Genomic DNA, 18985 nt, shown 5'->3' with positions numbered 1-18985 from the left:
CAGCAAGAAAGGAATCAAGGATTTTACCAATCGATTTGGCCGGTTGTCTGCAACTAGCAATTATTTACAAATTTAGCAAGTGCAAATGAAACGAGTAACGTTGCATCGATTCGACCATGTGTCCGATGCATGATTATTTTGCCAACGCCCCAATTAGTAGTCCCCATGCGATTTCACGATTCTTCTTTTACGAAGGAAAACGATCATCGAAAGTCGTTAAAACGTTCCTAATCTTGTGCTGCTCTTGATACGAAATCCGAATTTTTTCTCGCAATCTGCTCTCATCCATACCAACCACGTGTAATCCAATTCAATTTTCGTAACTCGCGCCTTTGAAATGATTTTACAACTGCCGGGTATTGTATCTGGTAGAAGAACCACGTAAAAAGAACCACGTAATAACAAAACCTCTGCGAAATAACAACGTATTGTTACATCAGCGGGACGTACGTGCATCGTTTCGCTGGTATTGGAAAGAATCGTAGTTTGATCATTTCATTTGTGCCTGTATGGAGAACCATGAAACGAAGTGGAGCGGTGCAATGCAACGTTTTCAGAATTTTCCGCCGCAGTAATTAATCGATTTTCACCGGGTTTTATCAAAACCTGTTAGGTAACACGCGTGGTATCGTGCAACGCATTCTACACGTGCCGTTTTAAATGATACACGAGCAATTAATTATCAAAATATCCAGAAAATGTGGCGCTGTGAAGATTTCCATGGCAATTAACTTGTGTTCAGGTGATACGGGGAAAATTGAAAATATCAATTCGACGAATCAATATCAACGATGTAAATTATTTTCCCAATCGAGTTCTATCTTTGCTCTGCAAAATTATTCAATTGAAAATTAACTCGCGTGCTTCATGACGATCGTGATAATTCTAAATCCACAACTTTTGCGTTGTTCTCTGTGTAAGGATTCGAATATTCGATCATTCGACGAAAATGAATTCTGCTCTGTTATTTTGAGCGCTCTTCGCCCAAACTATATTTCTCTATTATTAGAAAATTGATCGAAAGTGAGAGAGGAATTATTACCAATAAGCGCGTCCCCGTTTCAATATACTTTAATAATTTTTCCAAATAATTGAAAGTTCTTTTTTTTTTTTGGTTGAAGTTAAAATTCAATTATCCAAAATTTAAACCGCAACAAAGTTAAATTGCAACGTAGAAAAAGCTCGAAAAATAAAAATTCTCTATTAGTTGCTCTTTTAAAACAAATAGGCGCGATTGTATCGATTAAGCGAAATTTTTATGCCCTGGGGAATGACGCCGCGACGCCAACCAACTTGAAAATCGATAGTCGAAGCTTAATGACGCTAATGATATTCCACCAACGTACGTAGCACGTTCCACAAAGCTTCCTAGTTCAATTTATGCACGAAAAAGACCGCTACATTCTCGAACGAACGAAATCGATATTTCCAAGCGTGAATCACATCAACCAGAGAAACTGTATCTATGCAGAATTTTATTAACTGCAGCCGTGAGTTGAAAGATAGAGAGATAGAGAGAAAGAGAAAGAAATAAAAAGGAAGAGATAGGCAGATTGTCCAGAAGTATTTTAGATTGTAATTTCCATTCACGCTGCTAGATTGAACAACAGGCTTTTAGTAACAGCTGCCATGGACGCTAGTAAATTGATTAAACGAACGTTTTCTTCACGCATTCCCGTACCTTCATATTCCTGGAGTTTCAGCTTACTTACAGCTCGCCAGATTGTTGAGTACTTAACCATCGAATAACGATCGTAATTTATTTTTCCACGTAAAAGTAGCTTGGAAAAAATATTCTTTGTCCCCGTTTTCTATTATATTACGTTCTTAAAGTTTTGAAATTTCACTCAAAACGTACACGAAACCTTTTTCGAAATTAGCAGATTCTGTTCTGTATGCAATCATATTTCGTCAGTGTGTATAATGTACTTTTGCCAAAATTACGGGACACTGAGTGATCTCTCCGCTTCATTAGATATTAATTCATGAAAAACGTGAACACGCGTTATACACAACCTTTCGATAGCCAGGCCACTGTATATATCCTGTTTAATCCTATCACGGCCGCTATCGCACTTAGCCTCATTTAATGATCCTAAATGTCTTGGGCTTCGATTTACGAGGTGCTAGCTCTGTCTTCCCGCGTATGGGTCCGGTCGTGGTAACGGCTCATCATCGGGAATAAATACCATTGTAACGTGGTATCCAATCTGGCCAGCTTGTGATTGAAACCGTGTTATAAAAGGGTTTATAGTCAACCGGCTTTTATTAAATTATTTCTCCTTTTCCAGACACGTCTCGTCAAATTCGTTTGGCCAAACTGTATCTCGCTTCAAGGTTCACGCGTATACGTACACCACGAATGAAAATATAGAGCGATGATAAAATGAATGAGAGCTGAAATATACACGTTTCGATTGTACGTTTCTTTGCAGAGGTAAGGATTTTGGTAAGTGTTTTTTTTTTAGAATGCGAGCGATATCAATTAACGAGGAACGATATCACAATAACGATGCAATCGCATGGATCTTTTCTATGAATTGGAAAAATACTAGAAACATACAAGAAGGTTAGGTCTATTTTGAAAAACAGTTAACGAGCTCCAGGTGGGAATTTTCGTGTCTCTATCTATTAAATTTGTTCTAATGAAGAACGAAATTCCATTCGAGACAAATGTTTATATTGTCTGTGCGCAACACATTATCGTAAATAATGACTATATCGATAAGATTCAGTTTCGAAAGCTTTGATTTATCATTTTGTTGATACACTGTTTGACTGCTGTTTCACATGGTTGAAGGTTCTTCCATCTTCGAATGAGATTTCGCGTCAACCGGGAAAGATAGCGGCGTTCGAGCGAATCCCAGCGTGAAATTGTTGGATGATTAAAGTGGCCGGAGATCGGTTTACCGGCTCTCCGTCGAATTAAACGAGACACTTCGAGTTTAAGGGATGATTCAAAGTTTCAACAGTTTCATTACACCTTGTGTTCATCCGCTCTGAATATCTCGAGTGGGTAAAATAGTAGATAAGTGAATTCAATTGACAAAAGTTCAGTTAGTCGGATATTAAATAAAACTTCCTTCCAACAAATAGAATCCAAGTGAGTGAAATCCTGCTTCTACTTCTGCAGTTCTACTTCTATTCCCAGAATTCTACTGCCAAACAATCTATTTATTTAAAAACAGAATAATATTTTCGAATAATTTCTACGCTTAAAACTCCGATTTTATGACACGTCGTTGAACCACTGACGATGATATAAATTTTTAAAATCTAGAGCAGGTTCTTACGTACGGCTTTAATTGTAGTTAGATCATTTAGTGACCTTACTTAACGCTTTACGACCCTACTGAATTGTATTTCGCCTACTACACCTATCGTAAACTGTCTCAAAGCTGAATGACGTCAGATCAATTGGTCCCGACGACTCTTTTTTTAAGAAAAATGTGCATTATTGCCTACGTACACATTGCTAAGGCGATAAAATCGGGAGAGAAATTTCGAGAATGTAATGAGTGAACAATGGCCACCTTGAAACTATATCAATTGCACTCGAGAGGCGATGAATCGTAAATTCACGCGAACTATCCTTTGCAAGCATAAATTTGCTTAAATTCCTTTGCCAGAGGATTGTATACATGTTCGTGTGTAAACACGAGCTTGCATTGTCTTTCGTGGATCGAGGGACGCCAATAATCAAGTATGCTTTTACTATTATGCAGCTTACAAAAGACCCTTGCCTATAGCAAAGTGCCAGAAATACTCGAGTGTATCCTTTTTCCACGACATTCGCGAGAATGCGCTCGCCTGGATTTATGTCGGCGCCTACTTGATTAAATTAACCGTATAAAATGCTCGCACAATTCCTTTGAATATCCTTCAGTTGTGTTACATCCTTTAGGACGTTTTCGTTCCAACCATTATTTTTATTGCTAGGAAATTAGTTAAATATCTTAAGGTGAGATTCTATCGTGTAACAACAACAAGAGTAGTGATTATTATGAATTTTTTTTTTTAATCTAATTATCGGTTACATGGTAAATAGTAGAACTTTTTAAGATGTAAATAGATAGTTTTGAAGTACAGATATAATTTGTTTACTTTATTTTTAACTTAATGATAATTATTTTTCGGGTCATTATTATTTCCTTCCTCTACGTTGAGGATGTCTCTATATAGTCGTCTTTGTCCGGATAATCTCCTCTAAATTCCTGTAATCTTGGCGCTTTTGCAACACTAAACGCAGAGGAAACATTGCGACACATCTACTATCGTTGCTATTAACAACCAAAGTTTCACTCAAGCTCCTCCTACTCATATTTTCTACGATACTGTACCTACTCGCGTAGGAATTTAGTAACGCATAATTGATATTGCTTTCCACGGAATTAAGAAATTTCCAGGTTCTCTTCTCTGATGGAATCTCCACATCGACTTTGTTAAGGATTAAGGTGGACTGAAACATTTGATCAAAGCGAAGAGAAGTATCGTTAGCTGGAAAATCTGCTATCGGAAGCGATATCGGATAGCGGATGGAGTTATAAGCATCTAAGCAACTCGTTACGGTGGAATCATGCTGGCACGATAGAAAAAAGTATTACCACGAAAATCCACGAGTTCGGTTAACGAGGTCACCCAACACCGCCGTTAATGTTTTTCACGCGACAGAAATGCACTCTTTTATATTCTCTTTCTTTCCGTGAATCGTGAATTTTTATTGATGGCAGTTTTATATAGTGTACGTGAAGGTATAAGCAGCGGAAATCTCATTAGACCGCTCTTGGCCCATGGTATCCAAGTCGTTTCGAGTTGCTTGTTAAAGTGCCGCAAGAATGTCGTCATCTCCTTGTCATCCTCTTATACATATACTGTTAGCTCAGCTTGCAAATAGATAAAAATCCATAACTGTTATAAAACTCTGTAAGTGCAATAATTAATGTTCTGATAATTCCAACTAAATTTTGCCTATTCTCGATTACTCGACTTTCCACATGTTCCATGTTCTGAAATATACAAATATTCTAATACGGCTTGGTTCCGAGCTATTCTGATTGAATTTTATTGAACTGAACGGTATTCTACCGTAACTGATTCGCAGAGATGCATCTCTTTCAAAATTCTCCATTCATGACTATCCGAGAGATTCGCGCACTTTCGGATGAGGCATTATCTCCACATAAACGGCGAGCGATCTTCAAATTGCCTTAGACCGCGGATCTTTATGCAAATTCATGTTGTGATGGACAGAATCAACGAATACGTAATCTAAATTGAGATTTGTTTCCCGTTGCAAATATTACAACGGCTACTTTACTACCACGTATTTGAATATCATTGAGTTCATCCCCGTTAACAAATAGAATAAATCAATAAACTATTGTGAAAGGCAGCATCATTCTCTCGTATCAATGGAATGTCGAATGCAATACAAATAAATGTAGATGACATTTCCTTAACATATACGTAAAATTCATCTTCCTTATCCTGTTCCCATAGCATTTCCCTAGAAGAGACACTTTAGCTCTCAGCCATTCCGAAAAACACGTATTTCCAGCGTGCAATTTCCTTGAAACCAGACGTTTCCATGCCCACGGGGATCATTTCCCCATTTACCTCCGTGTTCCGCTCTATTTGCAGAGAAACTTTCACTAACGCGAATTTCTTTTACAATTTCCAGGGCACAAAGATTTGAGAAAGGAAGCTGAGCTGAAGCGTTTGCGGCTGTTGGCCACTGAAGACCACGATTAAGATGTGAACCACGACGGTTCGTTTCCGCAACATACGGGACCACATTGTCTTTGTCATAAGGAAGAACGAAATCGAACGTGTTCATGGCTCGGACTACGGTTTCCCCGTCTTCGTTCTTATTTTCGACCTCATGGACCACGCCGTCCGTCTCGAACGTCCTCAAGGACACTTTCGGCATCGTTTCGACCACACATTACACGAGCATCGAAAAGCAAACAAACGCGGAAGAAAAGTACACGCCGTATGAAGATCGACCGGAAACATACTTCGTGCCAATCGTGTTCCTGCTGATTCTTGTGATCGGGCTTACAGGAAATGGCGTGCTCGCGCTCACCATACTGCGCCACAGTAACATGAGGAACGTTCCCAATATTTATGTCTTTTCGTTGGCGCTCGGAGATCTCTTGGCACGTGTTTATTCTTATTCTAGATTTATTATCGATGTTTTATCATCCCTAAAATTCTCTGCTCGTGAAAACGATCAGTCCCTTTTCTTTACCATGAAATTCCTCCCTTCGATGTGCACTCAGATATTTCCCTTCCCTGCGACATAGTTTCATAGAAGGTTCATCTCTTAAACTGTCTTCGCGCGATCGTTGCTTGTCAAACTATATGTGCGTTCAGAGTAAGAAAATGTTTGTCATGTTCGAGTCAGAAAAATGTTCGAATACCATGACGAGTAAAACTTGTTCAATTTTTCTTACTGACTTGCGCAATTCGCAAATTTAGTTACAGACAATGTTTAAGCGATGTACGCTTGAAAACAAACTATTCAAACCTTCCTTTGTGACAAATATCGTGTATATTGGCAGATCGACGACCATAGTTCTCTACGAGCATATAGCTTTCAGCCATCAAAAGATCAAAAGGAAAATGGTCGATGTTAATATTCTTATTTGCAATTATCACAATGTTTTATCGCTCATTCGATCAATTCTCATGTAATAAATATCTCCTCGTTGACTTAGATAACTCTACCATAGGGTTATTCGAATTATTTTCTCGTTTCTGATGTCTTTTTTTTACTCGGTCTAAAGCGTATGATATTTTCTCATTCTTTCATTAACATATCAAAGATTAATAGTACGTCATAATAGACAACGAGTCTACTCTATTATTCTATGAAAAATTCAACATTCAATTTTAGGATGTTTGGTTGATTCAACTAACCCTTGCTATTACAGACAGTTCTCGTTAAGCTGAGATTCCTTTTCTTCTTCAACAGTTTTCTGTTTTCATTTCAAAGAAAGAGAGACTTATCGGTGCACAATGAAGAGTCTCGATGAATTCTTTCCTTAGTCAGTCGAAATTTTATTTAGCTTGGAGGCTATTGTTCGAATAAAAACGTTATTGACGATTCTTTTCTGAGACAATGATTCGATATTGCGCTGCAGGTGATTCTTACGTGCGTACCATTCACTTTCACCGTATATATTGTGGATTCTTGGCCTTTTGGACTCGTGCTCTGCAAGGTTTCCGAGTGCGCCAAGGATATCTCCATCGGAGTCTCTGTCTTCACTCTAACGGCACTATCCGCGGACAGATTCTTCGCTATCGTCGATCCGATGAGAAAGCTCCACGCCTCGGGTACGAGCTTCGATTTCCCATTTTCCCATCATTCTGAAATAGAGATCTTCGCGATGAAAAGCAAGAGCACGGAAAACGTTCGAAAGCTTAAGCGGCTATTCTACCTATTCTAATATGATATATTATAATAATATTCATCAGAAGACATTTGTAAATGTCACCGAAACACGAACAAATACATGTACAAAATATCCAAGGAAAATATTGTACAATTTCTCTGTACGAAAGCACGAAAGAACAGCTAAAAAATATGAAAATACGTCAAGATTAAAAATACTTCAAGTAGGAATAACAATTTTTCGCCATCTCCTTCGTTTAATTCAATTCAAATAATAAATGTGTAAATGTATAAAAATAATGGAATACGGAAATAAGGATAATCGAAGTTAAACAAAGTTTCATACTCGATTTTGATAACACATATATTCTTTTACAAGATCCTCGTCTCGTATTGAGAACGTTTTCCGCATTTTACGCCGCAATTTAATATTCCGTGGGTGGAACTATGTGCGCACCACGGATACCAAAGGAATTTATATAAAGTGAAATACGCGAATTTCGTTTGCTCTTGGATAGAAAGATATTCTATGGTATCCGCAGTGCGCCATGAAAAGAAATACTTGAGCGAATATGAATACAGATGTGATCGATGAAATCAATCGTTTCCGACTTTTACTGTTCAAGGTACAGGAAGGCGAGCAACGCGTTTCACGGTGATCGTCGCTTCCTTGATTTGGGTATTAGCCATTATGTGCGCCATCCCGAGTTCCTTCTCCTACATCAGGGTTTTCAAAGTGAACACCAACGTGACCTTTCAAGTGAGTTCGACTAGCATCCATAAGATAATTAATTTTATCGTTCGTGCTTCAACGATCGATCGACGAAACGTCTAACACGATTTTTCTCCATTTATTCCTTTCCAATTTCCTTTGCTCGGCATCATCAGACAACTGCTGTTCCACTGTATTGTCCAAATAATTTGCACTCATCTGATCGATTCGAGGGAAGGTTTTTACATTTGTTATATGGTGTTCAATTTAAAGGCCTGCTACCCGTATCCTGCGGAGTTTGGACCGAATTATCCGAAGACGATTTTGGTCTGTCGGTTCTTCATATACTACGCTGTGCCGCTTAGTATTATTGCTTTCTTCTACATTCTTATGGCCAGACATCTGATTCACAGTACTAGGAATATTCCTGGCGAAATGCAGTGTCAGGTGAGTGGAAAAAAAGTTTTAAAGATGGGCGATAAAAATGACCATGTTTTATTTTTGCAAATGAAAAGTCGAAGAGCTCATAATTAAACTGCAAAGAGACAAAAATTTGCAATGGTAGTTTTCGAGATGAACTGCTCGATTTACGCAAAACGTTAAAATGTACCACTTAATGAACAAAAATTGCTATAATCGTTTAACCAAAATGTAATAGGAAAGCTAAAAAAAAAAAAAAAAGACAAATTGCCAGCAAACACGAGAATGTGATAGTGATCGAAGTTATCTTCTTTCAAATTTTTCATGTTCAACTGAGGACAAAAATATTCAAACTCTCGAATTGTTTCAGAGATAAGCGATCGCTTTAATTTACGTACGCTATTCAGTACAACAGCTAGAAGTCCTATTAAACTCGATAAATATCAACTCGGTTGTGAACACAGGCCGAACTTCATTGATTCCTCTCGACAATTTTCGCGTTTTACGAACTTGGAACTTAATACACAACCAGGGGACTCGTTTAAAGTTGCCAAGAAATATTTACTCTTTTCAGTAAAGTTCTAGCAAAGTCAAGACGCAAAGTTTTCGGTTATGAAAAAAATTTATTCAACGAGAAAGAATATAAAAGAAGGGGTCATATTCTTTAATAATATCGTACACGAATTTCAGAAGTGTCACAATTCGAAACAATTAATTTCCATATTGGAAGAACGTTACGAGAAATTACAAAAAAAAACATTCCATCGAATAATATTAATACGATAATTTTGATGAAATAAATTTCTTTCGTAGAGTTTATTCTACATGCTAAAATTATTTGTCTAATAAACAATGTCTCGTAAATTTCAAAATAATTTCTCGTGCTTTCTGTGAAGCTTTTTTGAGTTCCGTCACTTTTGAAATACACGCGCAATATATTTTGTATCACTTTGAAACTCGTTTGGTTACAGCTAAAGCAGGTGAAAGCTCGTAAAAAAGTGGCGAAGATGGTGATGGCGTTCGTGATCGTTTTCGCAGTATGCTTCTTCCCGCAACACGTGTTTATGCTATGGTTTTACATCCACCCAACCGCCCAACAGGATTACAACACATTTTGGCATTATTTCCGGATTCTTAGCTTCTGCCTGGCATTTACCAATAGCTGCATTAATCCCATCGCGTTGTACTGCGTGAGCAGCACGTTTAGAAAATATTTCGACAGGTATTTTCTGCATTGGCAAAAATATTATTCTACAATTTAAGAAATATACGATCGATCAATTTTTAGTTTCATAACGTTGCTTTATCAAAATATACAAAAAATCAGTTCCCATTATTTCGAGTAATATTATCCTCGTTTCGCAAGGAATTATCGTTCTTTCGGTATAAAATATTGGAAAAGAAACTAGGAAAAATATTTGACACCTGGCGCATGACTACGAACCGATCCGACCTATTTCCATAAATTTTCAAGAATCCGATAAAAATTGGTCGATTAACGGGATAATCAATGACGTTTCGCATCAGTTAATCACTATATGCAACCACAATTAATTCGTTACGTATTTTATGCTCCTCTTTGAAAATCAATCCTGGCTCAACTCGTGAAAAATTATAAAACGAATCGCTCGTTGTCATGAATATTGATTGCCGGATTGAGATATGGTTTCGGATATACTATCGGACTATCTCGTTTATAGCGATACTCCGAACCTATCCAATTTACGATTGAACGCTCAATCATATATATTTCTCAAACTTATTCTTCCCAATTCGACGTGTCAATAATTTGATCGAAAGTTAAAGATACGTTAATAAATAAGAAGCAGCACTTACTAACTTTTTATGAAATTATAGAAAATTGGATTTTATCTGAAATTATAGGAGATGGAAATTTCTCACGAAATTACATGAAATTTTGTTTTCATGAATTTTTATGAAATTATATGATATTCCTTTATTAGGAATTTGTATGGAATTATATGAAATTGATATTTTATGAAATTTTCGCAGTATCAATTTAAATCATTTATTAAAAGACATAATAATAATGATATATTTTATTATTTATATTATTTTTTAAATAGATATTCAGAATTAAAAAATAAAGGGAAAAGAAGATAGAGATAGAGGTTTAGTTTTTAACAATAATTTGCATACTTTCATCTCTAAATACATTCCAAAATTTATCACTCGTAAAATCCCTCATGAACGAATTAATACGATTTAACGAGCAAGCAAAAGTAGACGAGTATTTCGTCTTTTTCTTGTTAACTTTAAAGAGCTAACATTATTGCAGCCAACTAACAGACTAAAGTCGTTAAAGTGTAACAAACTTCGTTGCAGGTATCTGCTTTGTTGCGTGCCGAGAAGGATCCGCAGACGGCGTCGTTGTTCGTCGGACTTGAGCTCCCGGGGACGAGGTCAAAGTTTCTCGTTGATAAGCTCCAAAAGGTACGATTCTCGACGCGGTCAACGAAACACCATGCACATGTCCATCTTTGGAAACGACACCAGGACCAGTGGCCCGATCAAGGAACAGGAGACGACCATTAGTCTGACCGCGTGTCCTAACGGTATCGAGGATGGACTGAAAAGCCAGCAAAATTCCACGACGGAGCAGTCGAACATTCGCGAATGTTCGTTAAACTCCAAGGACTGAATAATTCAGCGATTTTTCAGCAACCAATGATCACGCCTGTGTGTATTCTTTTCATTTGGAAAACACTATTCGTGTCGATGGTCCAATAACTCTTAAGCGAAGATCACAGGCGAAAGATACATTAAGTCGCATTTCTCACATTACTCGGGAGAATAATTTTGAAATTCTGTACATTGTTAGAAATTCGATGTCGAGACTAGCTCTTCATTTAGCTCTGGGATTAATCCATTAAGAAGCAATATTTGCTATCGCTGTCGATCAATTTATTTATTGAATTTCCTTCTTTAATATTATGGCTGTGAAAGGGAACTCTAAGAATTTCCTTGATACCTTTTTCGTCGTTATTTATTGCATCCAGAAATATGAAACAAATGCTTGCAGTTCCTTTTTGCGATCACAAAATGAATTTTATAGAATTCAACGTTGGATCTTAATGGATTAAATCGACCAAACGGCTCGACATCCTAAGTTCTCCAAAGGCTAAAAATCTTTGAATCTATCAAATTATTCCCTTCCTTTGAAGATTTCATATTAAGATTTCATATTTAAGAGATCCTTTTAGCCACTATCTAGAAGCGGCATGAAAACATCAAAAAATGGACTTATCATATTTTTCTCCCACATTCTTAAAGCCTTAAGCTTTAGCTCCAATTTCTGAGAGAGAGAGAGAGAGAGAGACAGAGACAGAGACAGAGAGACAGCGAGAGAGAGAGAGAGAGAGAGAGAGAGAAGTAGCGATCGTCCATATCTAAGACATCTGTCATTTCCTGTAAATCTTCGTCGAATATCTTGTCCCTCGAATGCACCGATATCGTCAAAACTATAGCGCTAGACAATTATTCTGTGAACTCGTGTGAAAGTATGATTTGCAGGTACAAAGACTGCGACAGTTGTACGTTTAGAGAGCACCGATTTTATGAATAAAATTCTGACAAGTAATCGTCGACGTTATTACCTAACCTCCGTCGTTTTTCTATTTTCCTTCCCAACGTTTACAAAGCGAGGTAAAATGGAACGAAATGAAAACGAAATAAAAAGTGATCGACCCATTAATTTGATTTGAAGACCCACGTATCCAGCTTCATCCGATATCTCGTGCTTTCATCTCGTTTCATCGACAATTTGATATTTGATCGCGGACAGTACAGAACGATCGAGGAAATACTCGCGCGTTACTGTCGTCCTGCACAAAGTGTCGTTTAAAACTCAATATAAATCTAACTTCAGGGCATTGGGGGCAGCAACGGGTATCGATTGCTCTCTGGACAGAAACGAATCGTTTTCTCGCAGGATTTGTCGTCGCTGCACGCTCGGCACAAGAATCGACTTCGAAAGTCGTAGAGTCTTCTGACATTCTGTGTCGTAATCACTTTCCCATTGCACGATCGTCTTGCAAGCTGAGAGAAATGCCCGACAGTGATGTATTCAAACGACTACGACGATGGCACACTTATGAATTCTTATATTAGATGGAGCAAGAGGTACAACACGCCCATTTCACTTTCCCTCTCGTTTCTTTGTTTCTTTCGTATTTTTCGTTGCATGTTCCCGATGCTTCGCCGTATTTGAAGAACGACAGGCTAATTTAACGGATCGATTTTACGAATTCCTCTGTGCAGACTGGCCAGACTCCATCAACGTACTCTACGCATGTATCAGGAGAACGAGTATATGCATCGCGACGACAAAGGTCCGTAACCGAATCGAGCTAATTTCAATCTTCCGTTAATACGTAACTAGGTTAAAGACCGATCCAACCGTACTCATTACATTAGCGTAATCAGGCCATTGTTTGCACGATACGACGGTAAATTACACCTCATGTCCTTTATTCGTGGCAGTTCTAGTTCTAAATTTTTGAGCAATATAGAATCTGCTAGAGGAACTACGATAAATGAATTGTTTCCTCGGGAAAAGTTTAGTAGCGAAAGCGGGATGAATGAAATCTGTCCTCGTGAAGAAGTTGGAAGCGGCAACACAATGAATGAACGAACTTTGCATTCATCGAAAATTCCCGAAGTATAGTTACAAAGGATAAACGTGATTTCTCTTCGTCGAATACCCAGAAGCGTTAATTTCTTTTTGTATAAAAATTAAAAGATTTTCGAGGAAAAATTTAAGACAGATTTCAAAGATATATTGCATTCTAAATTTTTATTACACCTTAAAATCCCTTTATGTATTGTATACTGTTATCGACAAAATAGCTATAAATTTATCAAATTAAGTAATAAAACGCGTAATCCCAGAAATGCTGCGCTACGGAAAAATCTCGGATTATGTAAATTGGAATTTAGCATACGGATCAGTACAAATATTATTAGCGACGAAAGCTTCGTTAACTAATGTCTTTATTATAAATATGATATATCTGATCTATTGATTGCGTCGTAAATTAATTTTGTTTCCGCTGTCGATCTTAGAATCGATAAAAGTACTTTTGCTTCGTGAAAAATTCGCTTCGCAAACCTAATGTTAATTGAATTGTCGAAATATTCTATACTGTTCCAAAATTCTTTGTCTCTTGCGTCTCTACGTAGTAGATTTGTACGTCTTTAACGTGACAAAGTTATAAACGACATTAGTTACCTCTTGAGACATGCTCGAAATTGTCGATGAAAATTAAATTCTATGTCGCGCACGTAGTTTAGATTTCGCATCCGTGTGGAATATTTGCATTCGTTCGGTGTTAAAACCGAGGGAAATTCGTGTATCAGAGATGTTCCTTGCACCGAGCCCTAGCAACGTGGCGTCCATTTCTACCGTTAATAAAGGGAACCGTTGTGACTGTTTAATCTTCGAGCAGACAAACGATCTCGACAGAGAGCGAGGAGGTGAAAGCTGACGAGGAATTCTGCTGGAAATGCAGAGGTGAGACCGCAGACGCGGACGGCGACGCGGCCTCGTTCCCTCACATTCAAGATCTCTGTCCCGCTGACAGGAGAAGGATAGCTTTGCTGGTTAAGCAGTTAATTAAGTAAATTTCCTCTTCGGCCACTTTGTGTCACCATACATCCGTAATTAATACAAGAAGAAGTGTTTCCATTCATTTTCATTATCATCCTCTTATATCCCAGCAACGACATTTACTTCTTTCCCAATTTTTGTTCAAGCTTTACCCTTCAATTTCTCCAAATACTTTATTCCTCAATTTTTCATAGAACACGTTATGGTACAGTCCAGGGAATTTTAGTAATTTTAATCTTTAATCGGTACGAAATAAGAAGCTTCGAAAATTTATTTTGGATTACACCCTCGTTTATAAGCATTAAGACAAGTAAGAAGAATAAAATAAAAAAACCAACAAAGTAAACCAACCTCAGTAAGAGGAATTAAGGAACTGATTTTGCGTAGAAAATTTTGTAATGAGATATAAAGTATATATACAGGATGAGTCGCCTAGGAGTTTAAACTGAGATATTCTCGATACTGTTAATTATCTCGGAAAATGTTTCAGATAGAAGTCGAATGGTTTCTTAGTATCTTAATCGATGCAGTTGTAGATTCTCAAGAGAAAATTATTAATTTACTTATGTCAACAAATTATTAGTTTAGTGGACATTTTAATTTTTAGTTCGTAAAACTTATCGTATGATAAACAAGGAAAGACGCGAGGAACTGCTACCGTATTTGGTTTTCTTGCCTTTCATACTGTAAGTTTTACGAATTAAAAATTAAAGTATCTAGTAAAAGAACAGTTTCTCGACATAAGTAGGTTTATAAGTTTTCATAGAAAATCTCCAGCTGCATCGATTAACGTATTAAAAGATATATAATTCGATTAAAAAAAAACAAAGTTGATCTCCACATGACTTTTATGCACCCACCTACAAAGAAGCTAATAACATCCCCTTGAAGCCATTCAATTTTAATCTAAAACATTTTCCCATATAATTAATAGTATAGAAAATATTTCACCTTAAAAATCTAATTTATTGTAAATAGTAGATCCAAAATACCCTGTCGTTGATATTATGAACTAACACATTGAAATAAATTGGTATTTATTTTATTATTGGCTCAGTATCCAACGTAAAACTAAAATCCATTAGAATCTGTCAACTACCAATTTATTAATCTCACAGAATAGATAAAAGATGATACCTGTGGGTATCTACAGAAACTGTAGAATTAATCTCAATTCCCTTCTCAGCCACTTTATATCGCCACGCATCCGCCATCAGTAAGGAAACCGACATGTTACCATTTATTTTGTCCTTTATATCTTAAGCCACGAAATTTATTTCTGCTTCAATTCTTCTTCGACCGATATTAGTTAACTCGGACCTTAAATAAACATCGATTGCCGCGACGAATAAATCTTTATCGTAGGATCATTCAAACACTTTGTCGCCCCATTTTCATTTCTTCGTTTCTATCGCGTTCATTTCGCTCTTTCATCGATCCTCAAGATATACAGTGCGAATAAATTACAGCGTGCGCGATTACTTCCTGCAGTTGGTAATACCAGTTGGACAGTAACGGAGAGATTTATCACAAGAACTGATTAGAGAGTCAGCGATGGCTATTAAAAGTTTGACCGTGTAATTCGTGTTGGGCGTTCGAAGATAACCCTTGGGAACGATCGCGCACGCCAGACCTGCATCAGTGATTAGTCGAGATTTTTCTGTGACAATCTGCGTACTACGAGTTGGACACTGAGATCTTAATTAAGATAATGACGATTATAGTGGCTCCGTTGCTTTTTGCTTGTGAAAACAAAAACTGGGAAGGTGGAGTTATCTGAGTCACCTAAGCTTCGATCTTTTATAATTTAATCTCGAACTTTACACAGAATAATCAAGCTTATTGTTCGCTATGAATCACTATTAGTCCTTATAAATAGCGTTTGCAGTAACGAAGAAATGAGAAAATATCGTGTACGCTTAGGTCTAACAAGAAAAAATATCAAAAAAAGAAAATACATATATATATATGAAAAGTGATAAGTATAGTTGTAAAAACTTTTTTCATTTCGAAAAATGTATTACATTTCACTGTTTTCTTACGAGTTTAATAGTCTGGTTCCAAATGTGGATCGTTTAAAAATTGTTCGTAATCAGATTTGGCGAATTACAAGGCAAACTATTTATTTAAGTGGACTCGGATAGCCCTACCTTATTTGCCAAATAGCAATTATAGCGACTACATCGTGGAAATTCCGCTGTGCGTGAAAATAAAAGTTAGCAATTGAGAATTACGTAATTAACACGGGGCAAATTAAAGAGAGAGAATTTTACGAGAATTTAACACGCGATCTCTTAACTTCACACGTACAAAATGGGAAAAGACCAAGTTTTCTCTCGTTTGCCGCGGTAAAGTAAATCGATCGGAGTTGAGACGCATTTCACGCTCAAGTTACGCGTGTAAATTTTCGCAATTCCCTGCGGTGTTTCAATATTCCGCGAAAAGATAGGTGAGTTTTTATGCAGATGCACCAAAGAAATGCGCGATGCCAAGTCCGAGCTGACAGTGAGCGAATCCGAGAAGGAAGCAATGAGGCTGCAGTACAAGAAATCCCTTGACCGCCGCGAAACCGAGAAGGAGCAATTAGAATTCCAAGTAACGCCAATTATTCTTGAATTTCTGTTTTCCTCTCCCTTTTCTTTTTTCTCTTTTTCTCATTTTCGTCGTTTATTTTTTACTTATTTTGATATTACAAATTTATAATGACGTTTAATGATAAAGGACCCTTCATATCCCTTCATAATGTACTCGAGTGATGAAAAATTCAGAATGAACGACTCAGAAGACAATTGGGAAACTTTATGAAAAAGTCACCTATGAATTTATGGTAGATATATTCGTAGGGACCCTTGCCCTATAGTCTTCGTACGCTGCGAACAAATATCTTACGATTAGGGAGACAAATAAAGTAGTGGCCGGTTTATTGGAACAAAAATCATCGAGTAAACTGAAGACATTTGTAACGAAAAAAAGTAGTGAAACTCAACGAGTAGATAGTTATATCTTAATTATAGTGAATGTTTTAGGATATGAAATTTCTAATACAATATGGTGAATTGAAAACCACAATGATATAAGTGAGGATACTGAGAATATGAATTTAATCACTTATTTCATTTCTTAGAAATATTCCTTCAGTTTTATACTTAATTAAGAAGCGAAGATACTGAGAATATGAATTTAATCACTTATTTCATTTCTTACAAGTATTCCTTCAGTTTTATACTTAATTAAGAAGCGAAGATACTGAGAATATGAATTTAATCACTTATTTCATTTCTTACAAGTATTTCTTTAGTTTCATACTTAATTAAGATATAATTTTACACTCTGCCGTGATACGTTAAAAGGTATAATGAACTTCTTATATTAATAATCGCGAACATTGTTCTATGAAAGATACCAACTCATTTACACCACTATGATTTCTATAATCTACCCAAGTCACTCCTGTATCACACTATGAAATATTTTGCTCTCTAATGAGAGAAAATCCATGGCTAAAAAATAAAGAAAGGCTAAAAATAGACCAAGGGGAAGAACAAGAAAAAAAGTCGATTGTGATAAACAGGAATGTAGTGTGTAAGTTTTACCCATGTCGGTAATATGTGTCTGATAAGAACTGAGATATATGGTTGGCCCGTGAAAATAGGGTTTAACTATGGATTAGAGTTCCGATCTTGATTTGCAGTTGGTCAAGTAACTTTAAATCAAAGTTCTTCTTCGTTTGCTATACATATAGCTTTATGAGTCTACCTACAGTGTATCTACGCGGTATAATGTAATGGATTGGGAAAACTTGTGCAAAAGGATCATGCTCCGCCAGCTAAGATATCGAAGCATCGATTCACTTTCTTCATTAACCGTGGGCCATAGTTTCAACTGAACTTTGAGCCATCAGGCCAACAGTACACGGGAGTCCCTAGATTGATTTCGCTTTATCCAACTGAAATTGTTTCGGATTCGTGCTCGATGCAGTTTAACTTCCACGATCCAGCGAGGATCGATATATTCCGCGTGACGTAATCTGCGTTGGTCGTTCGTTGATTGAAATGAAAAGAGACAAAAATGAATGGAAAGTAGAAGCTTAGTAGCAGAGGTTGATACGATGATCGTTTGGTTTTGGTAGCGAAATTTTCACGTTTGCTATCTTAAGGTACCGTTAACATTCCACTTGCAATAATTTTCAATCGATTTACATTCTCACATGTCGAACACTCTTTTAGCATTCTAAAAATGTAAATATTTAGAAGGCAAACGTCGGTGTTGGCTCAATTGGCGGATCGGTGACAGTCTTACCTCTTTGAGCAATTTAACCCAGCCTGTCTCTGATAGTTCAATAAGCAACACGCTCATGGAGATGCCACGAAAGTCAGCAAGTTGGGAGTGCAAGAGGCAACTATACGCGTTTACAGATTGCCAATGTATCGAGACACTGAGTTGCGTGCTTGTGACAGGTTGTTTAACCAGAACGATCTATCTCTCTAATCTGCATCTAAGCATAGTGTACATAGATAACTTGGATTAAGTTTACGTTTTATGGAAATAAAGTAGATAACAAGAAATCGTACTTTGGCCTCAATTTTCAATCAAACATCAATTGTGCCAGTAGCATTTACGTGATCTTAGTAATTGGAAGGAAAAGAAAACTGGAATGCGTCGTTGACCGATCGATGGAAAATTACATCAACTAGCGTTTTTATTCGCTGGCTCATTTTTTCGTTAGCAAGACGTATCACAAAGTCTAGGAATACATTTTTCTCATTTTATTGACAAGAAATGTTACACAGTTTGCAAAGTAACGCGAGAAAAATATAACGTAGAGAAG

At 36.9% G+C, this 18985-nt stretch overlaps 1 protein-coding gene across 2 annotated transcripts in view; it reads left to right on the top strand.

Annotated features, from left to right (window-relative positions):
* LOC126872516 (neuropeptide CCHamide-1 receptor-like) overlaps positions 1-11888 on the top strand; it is a 31519-nt gene extending 19631 nt beyond the window's left edge. The window contains exons 2-7 of one of the 2 annotated variants that reach the window (XM_050632583.1): positions 5681-6158; positions 7146-7338; positions 8029-8156; positions 8382-8555; positions 9500-9750; positions 10875-11888. In XM_050632583.1, the coding sequence (XP_050488540.1) occupies positions 5835-6158; positions 7146-7338; positions 8029-8156; positions 8382-8555; positions 9500-9750; positions 10875-11190 (1386 nt within the window). In that variant the 5' untranslated portion in view covers positions 5681-5834 and the 3' untranslated portion in view covers positions 11191-11888. Of the gene's footprint in view, positions 1-5680; positions 6159-7145; positions 7339-8022; positions 8157-8381; positions 8556-9499; positions 9751-10874 lie in introns of both variants that reach the window. The other variant, XM_050632582.1, reaches the window with a different exon arrangement.
* Positions 11889-18985: the final 7097 nt, after the last annotated feature.

Source organism: Bombus huntii, chromosome 13 (genome assembly GCF_024542735.1).
Source record: "Bombus huntii isolate Logan2020A chromosome 13, iyBomHunt1.1, whole genome shotgun sequence".
In the NCBI taxonomy this organism is placed as follows: Eukaryota; Metazoa; Arthropoda; class Insecta; order Hymenoptera; family Apidae; genus Bombus; species Bombus huntii.
The sequence above is the reverse complement of the archived record's forward strand: the minus strand, read 5'-3'. Positions and strand labels throughout refer to the sequence as shown.